Raw genomic sequence first — 25,540 nt, 5'->3', positions numbered from 1 at the left:
GGCTCCACGGGTCTTAAAGAGCTCAGGGGTGACGGGTCAGGGTCGTATTTCTGTGTGAGAAAATTGAGACAACACAAACACTCGAAATGCTGCTGTCCCCAGAGACAAAGTACCGGAGAGAAAACATCCTCTACAGAACCTAAAAGGAAAGGAGGTCACTTTCTCATCCCAGATGAGGATTAGGCCAGCCTTTCACTAAGATAAATATTTCAGTCCCTGTCACACTAACATTATGGATGTGTTACCTTATATTCTCTCCATATTTACATGTCAGATGTGTTCATATATAGATGCATGTAAAGTTTTGTATTATATAATGTGTGCTACGTCTGAACATTATATAATACCCTAAATCCAGATTATATTAATAGGAGCACTAAATTGAAGTGCAAAAAGTGCAAGATAATGACCATCAGTGGCATCATCTCAAAAACTTCCAAAGAGGCAGAATGGGCACAGACCCCAGCTGCAACCAGAATGTGCCTTCAGAGGTCATGATGGGTGGGCTTGAGGAGAAGGCCGGTCCGATGTGGTAACCTCTTTGTTAATTGACACTACCACAGGGCTCCCCATCCAGCAAGCGCAGAGGTCCTCTGCTGCAGCCCATTATCGAGGGCGTACCCGCTCTGTTCTTCGATGACATCAAGGTGAAGAGCCACTGCTTAACCAATCAGTGATCTCCCCTTTGCCTCCTCCCCCAATCAAAAATGATTGCTGGACTAAGCACCTGGAATCATTGACCGTGTGGGCTTGGATGCTTCTAGTGACTTTGTAATTCCTTTTTTTTTTTTGCTTTTGGTGATTCTTTGACAAAATGTAAAAGAAAAATGGACAAACTGCTGTGCGGCTACATATCGTCCCAGGTTGAGCACTAACACGGCATGCAGCCAGTTCTGTCATTATTCTGAATCTTCTTAGAACACAAGACTTGCCACGATCATTAAAAAAAAGCCTAACAACCATTACGAATGACCACATGAATCAATCCCTGATTCCTGCACAAGAGTCCACCTGAGAACGCTGCATTTTCATTTATTCTATATCTATATCTAACCACCACTCCTCCCTCGGTCACTATTCCAGCAGGAGGAAGATGGCTCAGACGATGATGGGGAAACCAAGACCCAGGTCACGGTGTCTGTGAAGCCAGAGCTGAGTATGCTGGGTATCCTGGAGCAGTTGGATGAGGAGGTGGATGGGTTCATCTCCCCAGTGGACGAGCTCTCACCATCAAAGAACACCACAGACATGAGGCTGTCCAACCTGCACTCTGCCACCACGTGAGTCTATCTATCTATATATTTATATATGAAGCATGGTAACCATTACAGACACAAAAGTCACACAATTACTTAAGTACACTTGAGTGACAGAACACTAATCTTAAAAATCAGGTACAAGGGCATTTAAGGGCTTTAACAGTCACATGTCTATGAATTTACCCCTGGGCCATGACAGCTGAATTTCTATGGACGACTTGCTAATGATGCTGACACAGTGTTTTCCCTGTTAAGGCACTGAGTAAAATAGCCAGTCTTCTCCTCCCACAAATGCAGGCAGGAACTTGTCGAGCAGCTTCAGGAAGCCCGCGAGGAGAAAAAAAGGATCCGCAAGAACCTTCGAGAGTTTGAGGATCAGTTCTTCAGGCAAAATGGAAGGTGAGGATACCTGTCCAAGTGCAACAAGACAAACATTTTCCAAACTCATAGCTGCAGCAGCATGCATTGAAAGGCATATTTCAGTTCACCTTTTTAAATGCTTGTCAATGTGCCCCCTTCTCTGTCTCTGCAGAAACGTGCAGAAGGAGGACCGCTCGCCCTTGGCAGTGGAGTACAACGAATACAAGCACATCAAAGCCAAACTCCGACTGCTGGAAGTACTGATTAGCAAACGTGACTCCTCCAAGTTCATCTAGATCTCACAGGGACTGGGAGACACTTGTGTGCCACATGCAACATCCATCCATCCATCCATCCATCCATCCTATATACACATCCACACGCCCAAATGTGTATGTTCTGAAGGAGACAACAGACTCGGATCAGTTACAGAGTTCTTTATATCTTCTTTGACCTTTTCGTGAGCTCCAGCTCAGTCTGACCTGGAGTCAGTCTCCCGAAAAGGCGTAGCTGAAACAGGAAGTGATGCCCTCACAAACCACAACACAGATGAAGCTCCTCTCTGAACCAAGGCGAGCCCTGAAGACACCGGTCTATAGATGGAGGCTGGGTTCCAGCAGACATCTCAAGACCAACACACCTGCTGTGGTGCAGCTGAGGCATGAATCATTTTCAGTGGCATATTTTCGTATTTTATTGAATACCTATTTATTGCAAACCATTTTTTTTCCGCATTTGAAAGTTTGTATCAAGTGGCACACTTGTCTACATAATCAAGACAAGTAAGATAAATATAAAATTATATCTTAAAATATTTTGTTGTGGAAAAATTGGGGCATATTGTGTACAAATCAAGTGTTTGAAGAGATCAAAATAGTATGAGAGCATTTTAGATAATTGAGTTTAAGGGAGACCTGTATTATTGCATAAAACATTTAACAACATTTTGCATGCAGATTAATTCAGCAGCATTTTGCAGGACAACGTTTGAAAGTTGTTCATTTAACTGTTGATTGGTGCCATATTTTGTAAGTGTGGTTCTGTTAGACAAAATCACATTTTGTACTCACATATTTCTTTACTCTCAGTGAATTTTTAATGTTAAGAATTGAATATATTAAGTGTGACCAGCTAAATCTTTGATTATGTCCGTTTGCTAAAAAAAAAAAAAATCAGAATGCAGTTAGTTTTCTATGACGCTTTCTAAAGGACAATATTAATGTATGGTTCTTTGAAATGTAAACTGGTTTGTAAGATAACTCACAAAATAATGCAAATCTAGGTAATCTATCATCGTGTTATGCAACCACTTGTACATACATTTTTCAGGTGTAATATAAGCTCCCAAGTCTCTCACACTGGCTGTTCTTGCACATCATCTGTTTAAATTCAGGCACCAACTAACCCCCAATTGTAAGAAAAAAATGGCTTCCCTCTCTTATGTGGACCATCTTCAATTCTCAAAGAATTTATGAGTGAGTTAATTGCCTGTTTATGTCTGAGTAATGTGGAGCCTCCTCCATGTTAGCAGGCCTAAGTGAGCATGTACCCTTCCTCTTGTTTCCTCCAAAATGGATGCTTCCAGTGTGACCTTCAATTTATTGAATGTAAACACTGAAGGATATAATTCATAAGGGTGTGTACATTTTAGTACATGATTGTATTTTTACTTTGTATATATTATATAAAACCAAACTATTTTTATTGATGTGTGGTCTTGGTGTCAGGTCAATTGGTGTGGGTGTGTGTGTGTGTGTGTGTGTATGTTTGGTGCAAAAGAGTGATTAAAAGAAGTGGAATGCACTTGGTCAAACACAGATCAGCCAAAACGGTAAAACTCCTGTTGACCAAACAGCTCTGATTTGACAAGACCTTTGAAAGCGTCCTGAGGTACCTGGCATCAAGACCTTTGCACCTGGACGTGACAATGTCCCTTCCACAGGTGTCCCAGCCATTGAAACATGCAGTTGTAACAAGATAATAAACCTTATCAGTCTGCACACATTTCTGGCAACACATAATTCTGCCCAAAAATGAAAAGAATAATAAAACACACAGAATCAGCCCCAGTTGAATTAAATGTTTATTACTTTTTGAAACAAAAATCAATAATGAAAATAATATATTCCATTTTAAAGGTAAAAAAAGTAAATATACATTACTAAAATAATCCAGTAATAGAGACTAAGAAGCCCTTGTTTGCATACATTGACAGGGAGGCGCCTTGCTTTATTTTGTTCTGTCTTCTTAAAAACGGGGCCTATTTCTCTTTTGCAATCTGGGGGGAAGCAAACATCACAAGTGTTCCACTCGGCTGGAAAAGAACACAGTGTTCCTAGCCACCAAAACCTCCGACAGGTGGGGCTTCCACAGACTACCTCAACCGACATGCCCAACTGGCTAGAGGTGAACATGTCTGGTGGCAGAACACCACAAACACTCACTGTGAAGAAGACCACTCCCATACTGCTTCCCTGGAGGAACAGAGTTTTTTTTTTTTTAAAAGGTGACTTAAGTGGGAACGGACATTTGAGGAAATGTTAACAGATACAGGGCATCGGTGACCTGCCATCACTGCAATACCATTCCCTTATTGCTGTCATGTACCACATCAGAATAATAAACAATAAATACATTTAAAAAAAATTACAGAGTGAAGAAGTTCCTGCCCCAGCCATGCCTGCAATTAAAATCCTCAGCCAGCTTGCCGGTAAATGGGGAACAGAAGAGAAATCAATATCGATCCAGATTTCTTCAATATCAATCAAAATCTGCAAAGCATGTCAGTTCTGTACAGTACTAAACATTGTTCTAGATCTGTACAGCTGCACCAAAGGTAAAATGAAGACTCACGTCAGCTGCAGGTTTTCAGTTTTCTATTCTCGGGAGGAATTAAGAGTGGCTTTTGACAGAGTTTGGCATACAGTAATAGTTACTGCTCTTGAAATGACTGAATAGCACGTATATTTCTCTATCTGCATCATAGAATTTGAGTAGTATAAACATCTACATTTAACATTTACATTGAATATTACATTTAACATTGTGCTCTTTGATGCAAACCTTTTTGCAGCTCAGGAGCTTCCATTACCTGCAGCCTGGATACACTTTATGTAATTGATCTATATTCACATTTATAAACACACAAGCAGGCTAAGCTCTTACTCGCCACAACACTCTTGCAGGCACACCTATCTCAAAGTACAAAAGAGACTTAAGCGTCACGGGTTTCTGGTGGCTCACTGTATCAAAGGCAAAGGTTATTAAATATGGACTCAGGACATACAGTACTGCTTAATCTACCCACAGGCAGAACAGCTGTAGGACTAAAGCAGGAAGAACAAAAGGAATTACAACACCACGTATTGGGCGTGGGCCTGAAAAAACGTCCGTCTGGTGCATTTGGCTAATGGAGTAATCATGCGTTTTTCCGCCGCCGCCCCCACTCAGACTGATCCCAGGACAGGCGGCAGGACAGATGGCCATAGTGGAGATTAAATACTGAACTCAGGTCAAAAGAAAGGGACCGCGGGGGGAATCTTGGACATTTCAGTCACATCAAAAATAAAATTAAAACCAAAAAAACAATTTTTTACACCCTCATCCCTGACACACATACAACGATTCATGGGGTCTAATAATTATCTTGTGGAAACACAAAACCCCAGGACTGATTCCATACTGTTCACTTGTTTTTACAAGTCAAGAATCTGAAACGTTCACTAAAACATCCTGTAACTATTATAAATGCTTCCCAACGTTTTTATCCTGAGGAAACCTAAATTTAAAAAAATAATTATTACACTCACATCTCAAAGAAGGTCCAATTATGCCCAATACCAAAATAATAACCTGCCCCAATAATCTTCGAATCCTTAGGCTCGTTTGTAAGCATTATTGCCACATGGTCCTCTGAACTCAGAGTACCTGCCACCATCAGCCCCTCCCCTCTCCCTGGGCGGTGCTTATTAAAGTGCAATGTTAGTGACCCTCCATCCCTGAAGCCCACCGCAAAGCAGCCAAAGCCCAGCCTGGGCGTCACACAAGGCTGAAGCCCTCGTACTGCTCCACAGCCTGCGTGAGGCGCTGGTGCAGGGTCTCTTTGGTCTGGTAGCGGGGCATGTCCAGCAGGTTGTAACATGTATGAGCCACAGGCAGGTAGTGCTCCTCGGCCGAGGTGGATTGGATGACGATGCGCAGGCTGGCCATGCCGTGGATGGGTATGCGGTCGCTGCCTGTCAGAAAGACTGGACAGTGACAAACAAAGTGAAGTGATTGTCATTGTGATACACAGCAGCACAGCATACGGTGCACACAGTGAAATGTGTCCTCTGCATTTAACCCATCACCCTGAGTGAGCAGTGGGCAGCCATGACAGGCGCAGTGTGCGGGGACGGTGCTTTACTCAGTGGCACCTCGGCGGACCAGGATTCGAAACAATTCGAATGTTTTTTTAATATTATTTTATGTGATTAATCTGTGCAAAATAGTCTATGTTAGAAAAATATATATAAAAAAATGCTGAACATTAGCATGTGCATATGTATTCACCCCCGTAGCTATGAAGGCTCTAAACAGTTGTTGCAACCAATTACCTTCATATGGTCTAATAATTAGTGAAATGAAGTCCACCTTGGTGCAATCTAAGTGTCACTTGATCAGTAATATTAACGCAGAGGTGGCAACATCACTAAGCAAGAAGCAGAACACCATGAGGATCAAGTACCGCCTTAAACAAGTCAGGGACAAAGTCAGGGTTGTGTAATAAAAAAAGATCCAAATCTTTGATGATCCCTGGTACACCATCAAATCCATAACCTTCAAATGGAAAGAACATGGTACCACAACAAACCTGCCAAGACATGGCCGCCCACCAAAACTCACAGACTGGGCAAGCAGGGCATTAATCAGAGAGGCAGCACAGAGACCTTGAACCTTGATGGAGTTCCACAGCAGAAACTGGAGTATCTGTCCATAGGACCAAATTACGCCATACACTCCAGCACATTTTGAGTTTGCCAAAAGACATGTGGGCAACTCCCTAAATGTACTGAAGAAGGTGCTCTGGTCAGATGAGAGTTAAATTGAGCTTTTAGTCCACCAAAGAAAATGCACATGGCACGATCATGTTTTTCAGCAGCAGGGACTGGGTAACTGGTCCGAGTCGAGGGATGGTTAAAAATTCAGGGATATTCTTGAGCCAAACAGGTCAGTCTGCCTGCCATTTGATTACTTGGACAGAGGTTCACCTTCCAGCAGGACAATGACACGAAGCATACTGCTAAAGTTACCACTGCTCAAGTGGTTTAAGGGAAAACCTATAAATGTGATGGAATGGCCCAGTCCAGAACACAAAACTTATTGAGAATCTTGAGGCTGCTGTTCACAAGCAAAAAATGATTAATATAAAGTAGCTTGTTTAAAGTAGCAGTTTTGCCTTGAGGGATAGACAAAAAATACTCATTGGCAAGATGTAGCAAGCGCATATAGTCTTATCCAAAACAACAAGGTACTGACTTTGGGGGGTGAACAGTTATGCACTGAATTTTTTTGTTTGCTTCACATTTTCAAAGATGTAGGCATATTCAAATGAAACAGTGCAAACACTCGAACAACCCATTTCATTCCAGGTTGTGAGGCAACAAAACATTAAAAATGCCAAGAATTATAGTACATAAACACTCTCATAATATTATAAGGAAGGTATATTATCAGTAGAGTGGCTCAGAGGGAGCGTGCTGGGCCCATTTCACAGAGGTCAATGGGCTGACACCTTCCTCTTCTAGCAGTATATCCATGACACAGTGGTGGCCTAATGGCAGAGGCACACCATGTGTGGTGCTATGTTGCATATCAAAATTACAAAAACAAAATCACATTTCACTTCATATACGAAAAAAATGCACTTACGTAAGAACTGTTTCTTTTTCTCGAGAGGAAACTCATGAAACACCTCCCAAAACATTCGCACTGTGGGATGGGATGCCGAATACTCCCCTTTATAAACCGCGTTCTGTAAAAGGAAAAATTTGAATGTTATGAAACTCAACATGGCGTTCTTGCTATACTGAATGATGCAGTTCAATATGAGCAAAGCCAGAACAATCAGAAGAAATGAGTAACTATTACCATCTGTAAAGCAATGCATATTTTTTCCTTATAGGGTACTATTTAAGACAAAATGTCAGCTAGGAGCCAAATAAGACAAAGTGAATCTGAAGCTACCAGGAATTCAAGACTTGGCTTGGCAGAAATTGCAAACTTGTGGGTTGTAAAGAACGTTACTGCCTATATCTGGTCTTGTGTAATGTACAATACATTTTCCCAAAAAAACATCATAGAACACAGTGACCTCAAGAGAAAACAAAAAAAATGTATGCTTGGCAAATATTCAGCAGAATGTCAGCCTACTCAAAAGCATGGAGGTTATCTCTCTTCACAGGTATTGGGACACAGGTATTGAATCAGAATCAGAAAACTTTATTAATCCCGAAGGAAATTGCTTGTTGCATTAAATCATTTTTACACAATGGTCTGATTGTGGTTGTTTCAGCTGACAACAACAACAAAAAAAAAGTTCTCGAATATAAGATATTTCTGTTAATAATCACTATGTTGACCAGTTTTTGACCATACAATGTTTGAATGATGCTCTTTAAATGACATTCTTGATGTAACATGAGAACCAGTCAGATGTTTAAAAGAAAGGTGTAGATTTATGGAAGAAAGTGCTAATAATCGGTGGTAGTGGCATAGTGAGGGGTTTCTATTGCCGTGTTTGGTCTGAAACCACAGATCCAGTTCCATCTCAGCAATTAGCTACTGCAGAAAATGTGGCTAAATATAAGGAGCATGATCGGCTGTGGCTATAGCAGACATCCCACCTCCCCCAGCTTCCAGGGTTCAATGCAAACAAACAGGTCTGTTTAAGGAAGAAGTGTTGGCTATTATTCTAAATAGGAAAGAGGGAAAGATAATTATTCATTATAATTAATCATTGGCTAAAGGTTTGCAAATTTGGCTGTCCTTTCAAGTGTGCAAGAACAGAAAAATCTTTTTTCCAAGAAATTGCAGACATAAAAAACAACTAGGGATTCCTACTCCCTCATGCAACTCGACCACTCTGCTCCATGGCCAAACTCACGTCCACTCAAACATGTACAGCCAGGGTGGGCCAGACTCCCACCCAGCCAGAGGTCTCTGGTTACCCCGATCCTAGCGTCTCGTTTCAGGCGAGCTGAGAACTCGCTCACACCAGTACCACTAAAACAACATGAATCAGCCCCAAAATCATCTGCTGAGGGCATAAAATACTATAACACGCACCAGAGCTACCTTACAATTTCACCGTAGCCTATTCATGCCAATGTGTTGCCTTTTTGTTCACCTGCTGTGAGAATGTAGGGAGGTACATGTCAGTGCACATGTGTACCATGCAACTGGTTTCAAACTTCACCTTCTCCATCTCCTCCCAGTTGTAGTTGTTGTTGCCCACTACCATGGCCATGAGCTCCGAGGGCTGGAAGAGCTGAAGGATCTTCCCACCACATACCTTCAAGAAGCCGCTAGAGAAGGCAGAGTAGACCTCCTGCACAGAGTCACTGAACACGTACCGCAGGTAGGCTATTGCAAATTCCTCCCTGCATGACACACAATGTAAGAGTATACATACAGCTGTAAAATGCACATTCATACACTGCCACACTATGCGCACACACAAGGCTTTAATTGTAAAGTGGTATTACATACATAGTACATTGGTCAGCAGGATTAAAAAAAAATAAAACAGGAACGACTACATGATGGTTATCTGCACCTTGGAGAGGAGGAAGCTACCTACCAGTTGTCACAAACAACACAAAATTCTAATTGTTTTACAAACAATTTCAAAAATGGGTGGAGCCCATGGTTATGATACTTGAATATATTAGCCCCAAGTTACCCCAAAAAAATTATTTTTTTTTTTTTTTTACAAAACATCAGGCATCACTAAGAGGTCCTGTCTCCTCCTCCTTTCACAGTCACTGATGTGATCTCTGTTATAAACCCAACCCCTAATCCAAACATGCAGAATACATTATCTACTATTCAAGAATCGAATACATCCAATGTAATAAATCTTATGCAGCTCATACAAAATATTCCCCACAATGCCAGTGAAACAGTTTTCAGTTTACAAACTGACAGCCTAGATGCACCCGTGGACAGTGGAGGTGATTCAGAAACACACATACAGCTGCAATGTGTATTAATTATAATCTTAATAGCATGTAATTTTTCCGACAGATCAGATGGCAGCTCAAGTCTATGGCTGGCAACGCAGCAAGATCTTGGCGAAGTGTGTGTGTGTGTGTGTGTGTGTGTGCGCGCACACACATGCAGGCGTGGGTGTGTAATAGAGAACAAGAGCGACTGTGAGAATCTGCCTCGCTCTGTTCACAAGATGGTTGGCCACCTGCCTGATTTTCCTGACAGAGAGGAGAAGCAGTTGGCTCTCTAATGAAGTTGCCTGCATTCTTACAGTCACTCGTTTTATTTTTCTTTTATGGAATTCTCTTTAAAAATATATCTTTAAAAACAAACAAACAAATAGCAAACTGCTCAATCTAACAACCTTAAAGTATGCATTTTTGTCGGGACAAATGCAATGCAAAAAATCCCATGGCAGGCTGTGTGAAAGAATGTGTGAGAAAGTGTGGATGGTGCTTGATGGCCTGCATCTGTTAAGAACGTCCCTGACTCATCAGCTCCTCTGCTTTTCCTGCAGCGGGTTACTGGCAACAAACTTGAGCTTCACCAAGCACATTCTTTAAATGTGGGATAAGGTCTGATACGCGCTGTCTCCTTCCGGAATCCACATGAGGAAACCACTCTGTGCTAAAGGTTGGCAACAAAAAGGTATTAACTCCTAAAAACTGAGCAAACAGATTCAAGCAATTTAAAACGTGGGTTTGAATCACATGCAAATGTGGGTAAGTAGTGTGTGTACTGTAACCTCAGCCAACTAAGTGCAGAAGTGGGTTGACCTTTCAGAGAATTTAATTCATATTAGGCATATCTTGTATGCATCTTTTACAGTTCAATATTTTGTTATGGGATTTTCCTGACAAAAAGGAAAAGGAAGAGTGGTCCAAAATTTCAGTATAGAGATGCAAAAGACTCATGGCTTGTTACAGCAAGTGATACAACTCTGTTCTCTCTTCCCAATGGTGTGCTACCAAGAATTGAGTTAAGGTGATAACATTTTTGTTGAGGCCATTTATTACGCTTTGTGTGGAAGGTCTCAGATTAGCTTTTCACCCCATGTTTTTGAGTTCAAGTGCAAACACAAGAAATAAACATGAAAAATATCAAACATTTGTAACTGCAAGAGGTGGTGAAGTGGTACATCTTGTGACAACTGACACTGTGACACTGACTATTGCTTTGCCCCAGTGCCGTTCTCCACATGACATCTTGTCTTGTGTATATAGCATTTCTAAAATTCAACACACCTATTGGCCTTGTCCACTGTCAGATTCTCTCCTCCAGGAACCAATTCTTTCACTTCCGTCAGCCCATAAGACTCTCGGGTGATCTGCAGAAAGAAAAGCTGCTGTAAAATGAAATACCAAATAAATCATCTGTGTTGAGTCAGATTGATCTCCAACTCTACATCCAGAACACAATTTTGGATCTTGTTGTTTGGATTACCCCAAAGGCCTCAAATGGATGAGAATACTTCAAAGCAAATTAATAAAAAGTACAAGTTTGGGGTTTTTAAGAACAGATAATACTCTAAGACCAAAGCCATCTATATGACAGTTCATAACGATGCAAGACAAACCCACTTCTCTGGCAAAAAGGCAAAAACTCACTGCAAAGTTCAGACAGAACATCTCCTCAATGTCATCTCCCACATAGTCCAACAGCTGCTGTAGACTCCTATGTGACAGAGGGAAAAGAAGGAGAAATATTTATTAACATAGGTTATTAATAGACATGATATTTAAACGAGAGCTGAATATGAGAATGATGGCACTTCGATGTGGGCAAAATGTTTCACATCTGAATGCTATGTGCAAGTGTGTGACAGTGAGGTCTTTTGTTTAAGCCCTCTGTAACATCATCTCCATTGTCTGCCCACATGAGCCAGTCATCAGCTTCACCCTACTTATTTTGTCATGCTATCTTATCATTTAGCTTAAGATGTTATTTTCTTGGATGACTATTGCAGACAGGGGTTTACCTCAACCTCTGAAACACTCCCATCAACACCTGTGCTCTGCCAAAAGGCTTGGCGTCTACAGAACCAATTAGGGATTAGTTGTCCCAATTCCATCTGCATTCTCGGGCATTGCAGAGGCTAAAGCAGCCCTCGGTTAATACCAATACTGGCTCACAACTAGTCTATATGCTGACTAAGTGATCAAATAATAAACCATGACTTACAGTGACAACAACAGGGGGACAAAGAGTGGCAAAAACAGGGGATCATGAAGGACTATCCACTCTATTTCTGAACTAGAATGGATCATTTTGACTTTCTTCAATGTTCTTGTCCGTCCTGACAAAAAGAAAATGGGCCATGCAACAAAAGGACAAAGAACAATGAACTTCATGCTTCTTTTCCTTTCAACCGTTCAACATGACATTCTTCAGATGGTTCTCACTCTTAACCTATTCCGAGGATGCCTCAAAGAAAATGTGTGTTGCTAATCTGTAGTTGTTTTTTTGTGTGGCAATAACAGCTCCAGAGCTGAAGTCACCATGGTCTGGCCAGTAGTAATTGCAGCCTTCCACTCTGGTAATCTAGCCGGCATCAACTGTTTCCCTGCTTCCCTCAGGCCATCTGCAAATGATTAGCTGCTAACTGTTACCCACTTGAGCGCAGATTGAGGAAATGTTTATCAGAGCAGGGGTTAATTTAGGGTTGTCCAAAAAAAAAATGCAGACATTATGTAACTCACAGACACAGACCTCAATAATCCCATATGGTGACATTCTGCCTTTTTTTAAGGCTCATTTCATGCCTCTGCTCAACTGAGTCCTGGCCAAAAAAACAATTTTATTCCTCAAAACACAAAAAGCCTGTGAATTAGCAGAGCCCCATTGATTTCAGATAACAAGTGCCTTTGGGCCCCACTCTGAGCAGTGCCATTACTAACTCAAACATCACTTCCGAATGGAGAGCTCAGGAATCAGTGATGCTAATTAACGATGGGCCAATGTAGAGATGTGGACTGGTACACATCTGCTAGGACTAGGATCAGCCGGCACAACACTAATATGACAAAAGTATTTTGTTTTTTAATTAAAAATAGTGACAATGCAACACAACCAATTTGACAATACTCAGTCAAAGACAATGTTTAAAGGACATGCTGGGTTTGTGAGGCTTCAGTACCTTCCCTCTGTTGGTGAAAGCTCTTTTAGATCCTCCAGTGTGGGTAAAACGCCCAGGAGCTTTTTATAGAGGACAAGAGGGAAATGCAGATCCACCACTGTGGAGTTGTAGATGGCCAAGCCACAGATTATACCAATGAGATGAAACCAGTTATGCTCAACAAAACACTGCAAACAAGAAGAACAACATTTACAAATGTGGTAATAAATGAATTAACCTGAATACAAACAATTGGATAAAATCAGTCTGAATTTTGGAGAAGAAAAGCATACTAAGCAAAAACACACATTCCTCCAGCCTTACAAAAACCAGGCCAAAAGTTTGGGTGATTATTGGCGAATTTTAATTGTACCTCATTAGTGATCATTTTTAACATAAAACTTCAGGGAATATGCAACAATGTTAAACGTGTTCATGCTGAACAGTAGCAGCATGCAATTTACAGGGGACTGTTTTGAAAATGTGAATGTTCTGAACTACTCCATGTAGTCCCACGGGATAAGGTCGTTTTTCCTGGAAACAGCTGATCCAGGCTAAATACTGTGCTGGTTTGCACAGCCAACATTGTATAAAGTGCTGACATTCAAACACTACCATCACCGCTGTAATACAGGTATGACCTAGAGGTCTGAATGTTAACAATATCTTAAAATGAAACTAACATAATCCCACATATTGTCCTACAGAGGTCATTTTCAATAACTCCATCTCTAATCTTACATCCTAAATCACATGCAATTGAGTCTCTTCTATTGCTCAAATTGAGATCTATTATAGTCTTTTAATGGAAAGTACAACCATACTCACTTTGTCAGAGAACCAAAGCAGGTTGGAGTCAGAGTATTGGGTAAACATGCCATAAACAGGATCCATCAGCTCCTTTAGCAAAAGCAGGAAGAACTCTTTAGTGACCCCACCAGCATCCACTGCCTCTTCTCCATCAAAGATGACCTGCATGGAAGGAAAAAAAAAAAAAAAGGAGTCAGAACTCGACCGAATACTGATAAGATACACAGCCACATTTAGATCTATTTCTGTGTAGGTGCCTCAAAATGTTATTGGTTGGCTCTTGAAGAACCACTGCAACACGACTACTGTTGTCAGTGGAACCACATTTTCTGGGGTAATGTATTTATGGTGTAGTGATAAAGAAACAAACTGACTAGTTGCTATTAAGAGAAAATGAGAATCATGTCATGAAAGCACAGAAAATGTCATATGTTCATCCTCCACAGGAAATTCATGCACTACAAAAAAGGAGAAATTGAGCTTTTCAGTGCTGTTGCAACCTAGGCTACTGTGAACACAAGTAAGTAGGTTGTTCTTGGCTAAACAAAACAGAACTTGATTCTTATCATACAAGGTGACTCATCCATAGCCTTGGGCTCCTGATACACCACTTGACTACCTCCAAAGCATTCTTCGGTGAACAATTATGACCTCTGACCTTGAGAGGCTTCTTGAGATCGATGTCTGAGTAGATGGAGAGCTCACGAAGAGCGTCGCTGACCAGGTGGCCACGGCGCACGTGGAGCACAAGGAAAGGATTCCGAGCCAACAAGGGCTCCAGCGTCAGCAGCATGAAAACATTGTGAAGGTTCGCGCCACTCACCGCCATCTAACATAAAGGAAGAGGAGCAGCCAGGTGGCAATTTTTATTTGAATGCATTTAACATTTATTTAAGCCTTTTAGAATATCGCTCCACAATGTGGAGATCACATTTATCATAATTTCATAATTTAAACTGTTACCTGCATCTGCAGCTCTGCATCAGTTTGCAACATGGTTGTCTTGGCTTGAGCATTCAATATGAACGGATAGGCACATAATGTTACAGAACTCTGAAAAAGAGCAACAAACATTTCAAGCAAAGCTCAATCATGCGTGAGACGTTAAAGAAGAAAGCGCTTAAACTATTAAATCAATACCTGCAATGGAGGGGATCTCATTTTCTGTATGAAAAAAAAACAGGAAGATTAAAAACAGACTCTAAATCATGGCACACACCCATGTATTACTGTAATATATTTAAACTCATTCAACAGCGTAGAAGTGTATTTTAATAGTGAAAGAGCATAATGTGGCTCTGATCCTAACATTCCATGACATGAGCCAGTGAACAGACAGTGATATCACACTACAAATACATCCTGATGTGTTTTGACATTTTGTTTCCAAAAATGTACAGCTTTCTCCAGTGACTGTCTTATTACTGTGGGGTGACTGGCAATGAAGATCTTATGCATATTTATGTTTCACAATCATATTTTGGCATGTTAGGTACAGAAATGAAGAGAGAACACGGAGAAAGATGAAGACAGAAGCCTCACTATCTCTGCTTTACTCAGAAACCACTTGAGGTAGTCTTCTTGAATATCCACCAGGCTGGTTATGTCTGGGATGTAGAAGTGATTGTAATCCACATGCTGAGCTTTCAGGTTAACCTGCAATAACAGGCAGTTCACATAAAGTATCTGCTGGTACATTTTGTATGATTGTGCAACTATTGCAAGCAGCACCAGCATCTTCCATTACAAGGATCGTACAGTACCTTGTGCAGTTTTTCCAGCAGTTTTAGTGCAGCACTGATGTAACTTTCCAGAAATGCAGGGATGAGCAGGGCTTTACCCCCGGTGAGCAGGAAAACCACTATGCTTTTGTACATATCGACCAGGCGAGAGAACACAGAACAGTCCACAAGGGACCACCAATTATCTATAAGAGAGAAAGCAAATTGTCAAAAGAGTCCAGATGTTGGCAGTGTTAAGATCACATTTTTTATTTCTCGTGCAACCAAGTTAGCTCTTTGTGGCTAAACGACTGACATTTCTAAAATAAAGTCTCATTTAGAAAGTGGGGAGGGTTCAGTACCAAGCACTTTGCTGGGGTTGGCGTCTAGCCGCAAGATGGCCATGGCCAGGGGAATGGTGAGGGAGATGTAGTTTTTGGAATCCTGCAAAGCAGGGCACTCAGACAGGATCAGGTATATCCTCATGGCCTCCACGTCTGGAGGAGAGCAAGGCAGCTGAGGAATCAGGAGGTTCTCAAAGCTCTTTGTGGCCTAACAGAAAAAGGCAAGATGTTGGGAAAACATCATACCATGTTGACTGTTCCACTGTCACAATGGTGATATCTGCAGCTTTAAGAATTCCAGAATATCTTAATCCACTGGTGGATTAAACAGAGTGCAAAGGGCACAGTGTGTCATCATTTACAAACCAGAAGCAAAATGAAAAACTTATAAGAGCATTTTACAGATATGTGGTGCCCTACTACAAAATGTCACAAAATGTCATTTATTGCTGAATTCATTTGGCATTTTTGCAAGAACCAGTAGAGTAGCCAACTGGTGTATTTACAATTACATAATCCTTCATACTAGAGTAGCGTCCCTTTAGACAATAATAACATAATAATACTAATCAGATGTAGGGCTTTTTGACAGAGGTGTGAATTACAGGATGAGATACCACATCCCTCAAAACCAGCTGAAAGCGGCATCATAGCGGTGAAGGGAACAAATCATGGTCATCAAAGTAAATCCAAAATTATATTTCGATGAGGGTCAGAAAATCCCACACATTTTATGCTGTCTCAGGACTATGTGAAAGTGATTTAGTGCAACAGACACTGCATGATTCAGGAGATGCAAATCCTAGTGCTCCAAAACACAGCACTCGGGGTCATCTGCCCTTGGATTTGACAAAACAAAAACAGTGGGTGTGTTTTTTTTACTTCCTCCCCTCGTCCTGGGGAGACTGTTTGTGCACCATGATACTGTAGCGGCTGTTAGAGCATGGCTTATTTGGAGATGCAGGAGAGCATCTGCCCTTTTTGGTTCGGACACTGAACCCCAGACACTGTAAGGACATTGACAACATGGGATTATTTACTTGTTCCCCAATGAAAAAGCATAGCACCGAAAAGGAAACCACTACCTGCTCCAGCAGTCTGGAAAAGGATGGTTTCATGAGTGTCTCAAACAGTAGCCTGACAGATTTGAGGTCAATCCCGGGGAGTTTGGGGTTGGTTTTGAAATGGCTGTCATCACTGGAGAAAAGGGAAAATGGAAATATATATGCTGGGGGGAAACAGGGAGAAACCCAGCTGAGAATATCTATTCCAAAAAGTTACAATCAAATTACAAAGTTTATACAAAAGTGTATACACAGAAACAGCTTTCGCAACCAGGAGAGATTTTTTATGAGCTGTGCACATAAAGTTGAATGAGAGAAGCTTTTCTTGGAAAGTAATGGCGACACAACACGACACTCAGGTCAACACAAGAGAGTTCTTTAAGAACATGCAGTGACAGTAAGAAATCATGGTTTTTAATTAAGAGGAGGGGGGCAGATTTTCTCAGAATTAGGAGTAACCTAAACCCTTTTAACAGTGGCTGGGCCTGCTAAATGCCAGGGGAGTTGGCCTGAAGGCACACTGCGGGCCTCTAGGCATGGCTTGGCACATTTTACTGTGTCCTTTGGGATACAGCATGTCTCAGCTTCCCGTGGAGAGTCAGTGAATCCACCAACTCTTAGCTGCCCCTTCATTCCACTTTATCCTTCCAACATGGATGGAATAAATGTGAAGGCACAGCCAGATTAAATAAAAGACATGATCTCTCCGTCTGTTCATGCTCACACGTACACACACACAAAACACATGTACACATGCGGGGTGTTTTTAATATCCTTTTACCAAAATGTTATTTTGTGGCCACATGATTTTTCTGTCCTTTTATGTAATATGATAATCTGGAGTTTTTTGAGGTTATATCTGTATTCTTTGTTGCTAAACCCAGCAAATGTAGAATAATCACCTTTGATCCAAGAAGCTTGCATTCCAACAAGCAGTCGAAGACAGCAGGAGAACGGCATCACTGCAAACAAGGTAAAAATAAATCCATTTAGGGACAGTTTTACAAAATAAATAATGTATACAATAGCTCACCAACTACCCAGTACGTTTGACTTACTTTGTGACATTTGAGTCTGTGTTATCAATCAGTTTCAGCCGGAGCATATTTAGGCTTTCACAATTAATGAATGAAATGCATTTTGAGGTGTTGATTATACGAAAGTCTTCAGGAACAATGGTTTTCTGGAAGAACAATGAGATGGCAGTGTGAGCGGCGGCTGTTTAAAAAAACATCCTCCCAAATCAGACACAACTTAGAGATCTGTTTGGGCTGACTGACACACCTAGATAACCTAAACATTCATATATCAAATAAATATGATTCAGACAAATTTCATACGGTTCCTGCTTGTGGGAAAAATCACATTCCGTACCATGCATAAGCACATTTGTTGACACGTCTAAAAAATGTCAATGCCAAATTTAAGAAATTCCTGTAAATGATTCCAAATGAGCACAAAGACAATTGCATATACTGACTAAACAGCTCTACAAAAAGGTCAAAAGACAGGCCTTTCAAAAACGTATACAATAGCACCCCTTAGAGGACAAAATGTTTGTTACAATAGTTTCTGTCTACATGCCAGAGGCAACAACTTTGGTCAGAAACTTGCACACGCCATAAGCACTCTTACAAAAGTCACATACCTCTCCAGCAGTATAGAGCAAGAAGTTATGGTCTCCCCCACAGTGGATTCTGCTAATGGTGTAATGTTCAAACTCTGCAGAGAGATAAATCATTTTTTTGTGTGTGTGAAAATTGCAAAGCCCTGTTCACCATTCAGAACTGATTAAAGAAAAAAATATATATAAATGTTGGTTTGGTCACAGGTGTGGTCCTTAGATGCCTATAACAAAGGTTGCTTTTTGGCTACTGTTCTGTTGACAGTGCTAAAAAAAGGTTTAAGCTATGCAGACAACAACCGAGAAGGAGGGAGGAGAGAGGATCTTGTCCTTAATTTTGCATTCTCAAAATGCTTGACAAGCAGTTAAGTGCTTTTCACACAGTGTTGACAGACTTGTTGAAACAATCAGGTATCTGGCTTGTGCTACTTTGTGTGAGTTCACATCTTCCAGAATGAAAAGGCATGGAACCAAGAACATAGGGCCCTTAAGGGCATATGCTGCAGCATATGATGAACAATATGAACAAACTGACCCTACTCACCTGAGGAAAAGACAAGGGATGTTGAGAAAGTCTGGATGCTTCTAATGGGAAGGGGGGTCTTCGAACTGACTGTGGAATGCGTGCCAAGTTGCCCAAACGCATTGCAGCCAAAGGCATATACCAGACCAGAAGACGGCACAAAAGCCAGAGTGTGGTGCCTGGGTGTTCAAACAAAAAGTCCTATAAAAGAATCACTCTTATCTATTGCAGCCTGATACTGCCCAGAATGGCTAGGCCGGTCTGGTAAACAGAAATAAAGTGATACAGAACCTATGGCTGCTGTAAGAGTCATGAATTTGCATGAGCTTTGCAATAAAATCAATCACTATGTTACCGTCACAATATGTATTACATTTGACTGCCCAATACTCAGAACTCAACAAGACACATGAGTTAAAGTACCTGCCGCAGGCAATCTGAGACACTTCTGTACCCATCAATTCCACAACTCGGCGAGGAAGAGGCTCATTGTTGATGGAATCATGGCCCAGCTGCCCTCTGGAACCATTTCCAAATGTGAAGAGACCCCCATCCTTCCCAAACACAGTATACAGACACGGTGAAACTGTTTCCCTCAAAAGAACCCATTAGGCCAATGCAGCTAAGTGTGTTGTACCTTGGTTAGAGCAGCAGTGTGTTCATCTCCACAACTGATGTACACAACTTTTTGTGATCGAAGAAACTTAATATGACAGGGGACAGCACGATCTGGGGATAAAATGATTCAGGACGCAGATCAGGAACTGACAAACTAACATCCAGCTGCACCGTAAGAAAGAAAACGTAATAGAAAAAGCCATGACATTAAAGAAAAATGGAGAATAACACATTAATAACACCATCTAGCAATGGGATATGTTAAGACAGCAAAGGAACAGTAATTTTCTGAAGCTGAAACTTAGTCTAGTCTAGTCAGTTGATGTCACATTTGTTGAGATGTGGTGACTATAAAAAGGCATTTAATTTACACACACACACACACACATGTCAATACTCAAGTCATTTCCATTCTCCCATAAGATAAAACATCGAGATGCATGGACTCTGCTTATCTGCTTTTAACCATCACCCTTGGTGAGCAGTGGGCAGCCATGACAGGCGCCCGGGGAAGTAGTGTGTGGGGTTTGTTTTTAGAGGAGAGTATGTGCTCTGACTGGCATCTCTTTAACACATAAATAAATGTCTTCTCCTGTAATTGTAATGTGAACTTTCACATTGATATTTACCTTGTTCGTCATTGAGGCCGAGCTGACCGGCGTTATTCTTGCCCCAGCCAAAAACCGCTCCAGAGAGAGACACGGCAAAGCTGTGGTCACCCCCAGCACTGATTTGTGCCACAGGGACCCCCATTAGGGACTTGAGAGGTTGAGGGGACAAAGTGCTAGGCTCTCCCTTCCCCAGTCCCAGCTGACCATTGGAGTTCTGACCCCATGTGAACAGCTGACCATCTGAAAAGAAGACGACGTCAAGGATCAGACCTAGCTTAGGTTCAAGACCATATTTATCTCTTAAGCATGTAAGAAAAGAATACCTTTAGAAAGTGCAATGCAGTGCTGGTTGCCACACATGACTTGTGAGATTCGATGTTTGCACAGCTTTTTGATCAACCTAAGCATTGCAATCAAATTAAGTCAATATCATGCAGTTACATTTAAATAGCACTTTACTTTTGAATTTAGAGTCTAAATCTATTTACTCTGCCTACATCCATAAATTACAGGGACAGCCCCATTACACCATGAGGTTAAAAGAGTCTTAATAAGGGGTCATGATTTCTGAGTGGGGTTTGGACGAACTTCTTAGTGTGTCTGCGGGAACTTCTACTGTATACAGATACAGTGGACAGGGGTCAATCCATAATACCTGGGCACCCTAACAACTTCCTCCGGCGTGCCCAGGCCAAGCTGTCCCCCACCTCCGGCCCCCCAGGCAAAGACCTGGCCCAGTTCGTTCACGGCCAGGGAGTGGTTCCTGCCACAAGAAACAACCGCAATCTTCTGTGCATCCAGTGCACCTACTAGTTCTGTGGAAGAGACAGAAAATGCAGACACCAATATATCACACATCCTGCTGTGACTTCCTGTGTATTAAAATGTACCACAACAACTCCATAGATGTGTCAGTTTCTGAAAAAGTCACTGCTCTGGTTGCACAGTATTTGCACTTACACATGTACACAGAGTTCTCACTTAAACAATGTTGTTCTGTGGAACCTTACAGTCCTATCGGGCTACATTACGAAAACTTTTAATACCTGACCATTTTAAATGTTTAACACTAATTTAAAATTTGCATTCAAAAGTTCCAAATGCAACTACACTATCAGTCAAAAGGTTTGGAAACACCTCCTCATTTATCAAGAGAGTCTTGCATTTTTTTTTTTTACATTATAGAAAAAGGACTATGAAAGGACGCGTCAGGTTATATACAATATAAGAGGGCTGCATGATAACTCTAATCACAATTGTGATGTCAGAACGTGCAATTACATGAATGCAAAATGATTTATATTATGTGTACCTGGACTGAAGCAACAGCATATTATCAGTCATACTCTCGAAGATTACCAACTAACTAAACTGAGACCGGCTGCTCAGTCGCACTTCAGTCTGTTCCTGCTTAGTTCCTGACTGGGGTCGGGGAATGCAGGGTAGAGCAGGAAGTCTTGTTCGAACGAGTCTGGTTCGGGCTCAAATTTATCACTGTAGTCAGGCTGAGCTCGGCCAGTAAATGAGCGGTCAGCAAACGCAAATTTCTGGTCTATAGTTCCTATTCTGTAAATATGATTCGCAGCTTGTAAATATGTTTCTGTATTTTGTTAAAAGTAATTCGCATGAATTACTTTTATTAAATGTTTTTTAAATGAAATGTTAATTAGATTTGCAATTCTTGGCCACGATGACTTGTCTGATCAGGTGGGATTCTTGTTTGGCAAATCCTGTCAGGCTCAGGCCGGGTCTATCTTTTTAGGCCTGATTACAGCTCTAATGCAGCAGAGACTTGATGCTCTAGGGCCACAGTCTGTCAGACTACAGTCTGGAACCCCGCATAAACAAAATATATAAAATTGTCGGGCTAACTCCAGGTGGTGAGCCAAATAACGTGAAAGTGAAGTGATTGTCATTGTGAGACACTGTATGACTGCACACGGTGACAACAAAATGTGTCCTCTGCTTTTAACCATCACCCTTGGTGAGCAGTGGGCAGCCATGACAGGCGCCCGGGGAGCAGTGTGTGGGGACGGTGCTTTGCTCAGTGACACCTCAGTGAACTCCGTTTACATTCGCCTTTCAAATCAATCCACACCCACCCTGTACAAAAGCGCAGCTTTCTTAAAGCAAGTCATATGTGCCACGAGTGCCATTTATCATATCGCAATATTCATCTCAGTAATTTCAATATTTTCCCAAATTGTGCAGCCCTAACAAAAATTTGGCGATTTGCTTCTCACCACCACCTTAAGTTACATGACAGGGATGGTTTCAATCAGTCTTGAAGGATTATGGTGAACACCTTCTAATCATTCACTCATGTTGATGAGCATCTCATTAAGCGACTCTTGATGACAGGTTCACACCATAACTGGATCCAAAACAAAAGTGAAAGGGAATCCGCCTTTTAAAATGGGAATTTCCAATACCATGCTGTTTACATACTGACAGGAACAAGGGTGGAGCTACAAGTTATCAAACACATCCTGTATGCATCTTGATTCAGTCCTTCTGATTCAAACAGAACTGAAAAAAAAAAAAATTAATAACCCAGCCACTCGGGATGCACATGACAGCATATTTCTTGATGCTGCTCCCAAGCCTGTGCCAATGGGGAGGGTTGTGTGAGGACAACTTCTGCCACGTCGCCAACGGTGTTGACACCAGACAGGTGGATCCTCAGGTGGATCTGACTGTGGTTGAGTAAAAGAAGAGGCCACAGGCTGCACATGAAGCAGTTTAACCTTTCTGCTGACACAAAACCCAAAATGCACATTGGAGCGAATCACAACAGCTGACTTGCCACAGTTTCATGGTGCGACCTCGGGTATGAGTTCACGTTGGTGGGAAACCGCCCCGAACATCAGAGCAGAGGATTAGTCAAGTCTGACGTCAACATCGCCGACAAGCTGTCACACCTCCAGTATGGGTTGCGTCGAACACCTACCACATGCGCTTTTTGAGCAAATTAAAAGCTTATGCGTGTTAAGACTGGTAAAATATATACCATAATAAGGCAAAATTTCCCACAGAGTGTAATAAAATTTAACCGTACCATAGGTTACTTATAAACAGGCAGGAAATATAGAGTATTGTATCCGTACCTGCCAATTCAGAGCTCTATGCGTGCGGATTCACAGGCCTACGTTACTTTCCGTTTCCACGGACACATCGGCTCGTTGTCACAAAGAAGTCCTTACCTGGCAAAATTCCAGCCCTGTCGTGACCCAGCTGCCCACAGCTGTTGGAGCCACATGTGTACACGCTCCCATCGTTCAGGAGGAAGAGCGAATGTTCGCCGCCGCAGGCGGCCTCTTTCAGCCCCCTTCCACTGAACATGTGGCAGCTCACGGGCTCAAACACCGGACTCTCGGCCGCACCGACGCCCAGCTGGCCAGACGCGGCCTCCCCCCAGCAGAGCATCATGGCTCCAGCGAAGAGGCGGAGGGTGTCAGAGTGAGGAGGAGACGGGTGAAGCGGCGGATAAAGAGAGAAGAGGCAGCCGGGAGGGCGGGAGCTTCAGGCTGAGCAGCCCTGCCTTCTCTCCTGGATGTGATCCTGCCTTAAAAGTAAATAAAAAGAAAAAAGGAATCGTCTGCATTTTCAGGAATGACATCTATGTCCCTATGTTGGAGGGGGAGTCCATCAAGGAACGTTCACGGGCGTGGCTAAATAAAACTCCCCTGCGCCACTAATCTCCCACTAAGCAGATCCTGACACAATCTGCTGGATCCAGTCCAGACAGGAAGCTGCCTCGAGTGGACACCGGTGTCTTCAGGACCAGGGGATGAGGAGATGTGGGGAACCAGAAGACCCAGGTTCAAATCCCACTTACTACCATTGTGTCCCTGAGCAAGACACTTAACCCTGAGTGTCTCCAGAGGGGGACTGTCCCTGTAACTACCGATTGTAAGTCGCTCTGGATAAGGGCGTCTGGTAAATGCTGAAAATGAGATGTTCTGCACCTCAGCAAATACCAAGTTCTAGGCTCTGTTCATTGTTCGTAACACTGCTGACGTTACAGAGGACGTAAACGTAATAAACTCTCCTGGCTTCTCACTGCGCTTGTTTCACCAGCCTCGGCGCCTGACGTGTGTTCGAACAAGTGACAAGTGCCCTGAACGCACGAAACGAAAGTCACGCTGACGAGCAGGATACGTGTCTTTTACACGCGGGCGTGGGAGCTTTCATTTGGCGCAAACGTAACTGCGTGTCAGGCCACTGGGACATGGACATTAGAACCGTCCACCGTGTAGCCGGCAGTCATGTAATCACCTCACCGGACTGTGGAGGAGCTCCGTCCTCGCCATGCTTAGCGAACCAGGTTATTCTCCGCGAGTCGCCTAACAGCAGCGGGCGGAGGTGTCGCCAGCCTCGGCATGTGTCGCACGTTTCGGCGCAAATACGAAGCGAGCAGGCGGCCCGAGGTAACCGTGCGGGGAGCCCGCTAGCTGCAGGTAAAGAGCGACCTAGCGGGCTAGCGTGGCCGCCGCTCGGCTCCAAGGCGCTCCTTCTGTCCGCCGAGCGAGCGCCGGCGGCGGCGGCGGGCGGGCGGACAGGACGCGGCCGCTGCGCGTTTACCTGTAGTCGGACATGCTAATGAGCCAGGGCCGCTGCGCGCCTTCCGACAATAACAAGGAAGTCGAGGCTCCGGCGGCGGCGGCGGCTGCTGCTGCTGTCGTCACGGGTCACGTGGTCGCAGCGTCAGCTGACGTCGTCGGGGCCGCTCTGCCGGACAGACACACATCCTTGTTTTCTTTAGACATATTTATTCCAAGATAAACCTAAAGTACGGTTACTTGTTTCTATCGGAAGGGATGCGCTGGGTGCTGTGCTGTAGTGCGTCACACGTCACAGCTAATGACTTTCACACATTAATGCAGTACACTTGACTGTGGAATGCGTGAGTGAATGTATAATTGCACTACAGTCGTATTAAGGTTCGTTTAAAGATTAAGCAGATTTGTAGGGATGGATTCCTTTACAATATTTCCAGTACACAGGGTACACAACATTATTACACATTTTAAATAAATATATTTACATTTACGGCATTTGGCAGACGCCCTTATCCAGAGCGACTTACAACGTGCTTTCAAGTTACCATCGATGAAGAGATATGAATACAATCTTTTTATTCACTCTGTTCTAGATTCTGTACACAAGTTCGACAACAAGAAAGTTACAATTTAATCTAAATATTCTTTAAAGAGGAAGGTCTTGAGCTGTCGTTTGAAG

General features: G+C 42.5%; 2 protein-coding genes across 7 annotated transcripts in view; one reads left to right on the top strand and one right to left on the bottom strand.

Annotated features, from left to right (window-relative positions):
* fam13a (family with sequence similarity 13 member A) overlaps positions 1-3,327 on the top strand; it is a 37,399-nt gene extending 34,072 nt beyond the window's left edge. For 2 of the 4 annotated variants that reach the window (XM_028976589.1, XM_028976588.1), the window contains 4 exons: positions 564-647; positions 1,084-1,280; positions 1,557-1,658; positions 1,792-3,327. In XM_028976589.1, coding sequence (XP_028832422.1) covers positions 564-647; positions 1,084-1,280; positions 1,557-1,658; positions 1,792-1,915 — 507 coding nt within the window. In that variant the 3' untranslated portion in view covers positions 1,916-3,327. The remainder of the gene's footprint in view (positions 1-563; positions 648-1,083; positions 1,281-1,556; positions 1,659-1,791) is intronic. The other 2 variants (XM_028976591.1, XM_028976590.1) reach the window with 1 other exon arrangement.
* Positions 3,328-3,685: 358 nt separating this feature from the next.
* herc3 (HECT and RLD domain containing E3 ubiquitin protein ligase 3) lies at positions 3,686-25,017 on the bottom strand. 3 transcript variants are annotated; one of them, XM_028976592.1, is made up of 25 exons: positions 24,884-25,017; positions 23,503-23,864; positions 20,955-21,114; positions 20,623-20,699; positions 20,318-20,539; positions 19,708-19,799; positions 19,494-19,624; positions 19,092-19,249; positions 18,572-18,645; positions 17,982-18,106; positions 17,826-17,885; positions 16,942-17,056; positions 15,878-16,067; positions 15,558-15,721; positions 15,337-15,450; positions 14,935-14,958; positions 14,758-14,847; positions 14,453-14,623; positions 13,813-13,956; positions 13,006-13,172; positions 11,477-11,543; positions 11,114-11,196; positions 9,076-9,259; positions 7,530-7,632; positions 3,686-5,866 (listed from the first exon to the last, which is right to left on the bottom strand). In XM_028976592.1, the coding sequence occupies exons 2-25, from the start codon at positions 23,726-23,728 to the stop codon at positions 5,658-5,660; spliced, it is 3,150 nt and encodes a 1,049-aa protein (XP_028832425.1). In that variant the 5' UTR covers positions 23,729-23,864; positions 24,884-25,017; the 3' UTR covers positions 3,686-5,657. The 3 variants fall into 3 exon arrangements, with proteins under 3 accessions (XP_028832425.1, XP_028832428.1, XP_028832426.1); XM_028976595.1 differs by having other exon boundaries at positions 16,945-17,056; XM_028976593.1 differs by lacking the exon at positions 24,884-25,017 and adding an exon at positions 24,583-24,862.
* Positions 25,018-25,540: the final 523 nt, after the last annotated feature.

Source organism: Denticeps clupeoides, chromosome 4 (assembly GCF_900700375.1).
Source record: "Denticeps clupeoides chromosome 4, fDenClu1.1, whole genome shotgun sequence".
Classification (NCBI taxonomy): domain Eukaryota; kingdom Metazoa; phylum Chordata; class Actinopteri; order Clupeiformes; family Denticipitidae; genus Denticeps; species Denticeps clupeoides.
Note: the sequence above shows the minus strand (reverse complement) of the source record. Positions and strands in the feature narration are given on the sequence as shown.

Coding starts and splice junctions, on each gene's coding strand:
- herc3 (XM_028976592.1), bottom strand. CDS start 23,728: ATGATGCTCTGCTGGGGGGAGGCCGCGTCTGGCCAGCTGGGCGTCGGT. Junction 20,700..20,954: donor GAAGTTGTTAGGGTGCCCAG/GTATTATGGATT, acceptor TGCAATGCTTAG/GTTGATCAAAAAGCTGTGCA. Junction 14,959..15,336: donor TTCTGAGTAAAGCAGAGATA/GTGAGGCTTCTG, acceptor TTTTTCATACAG/AAAATGAGATCCCCTCCATT.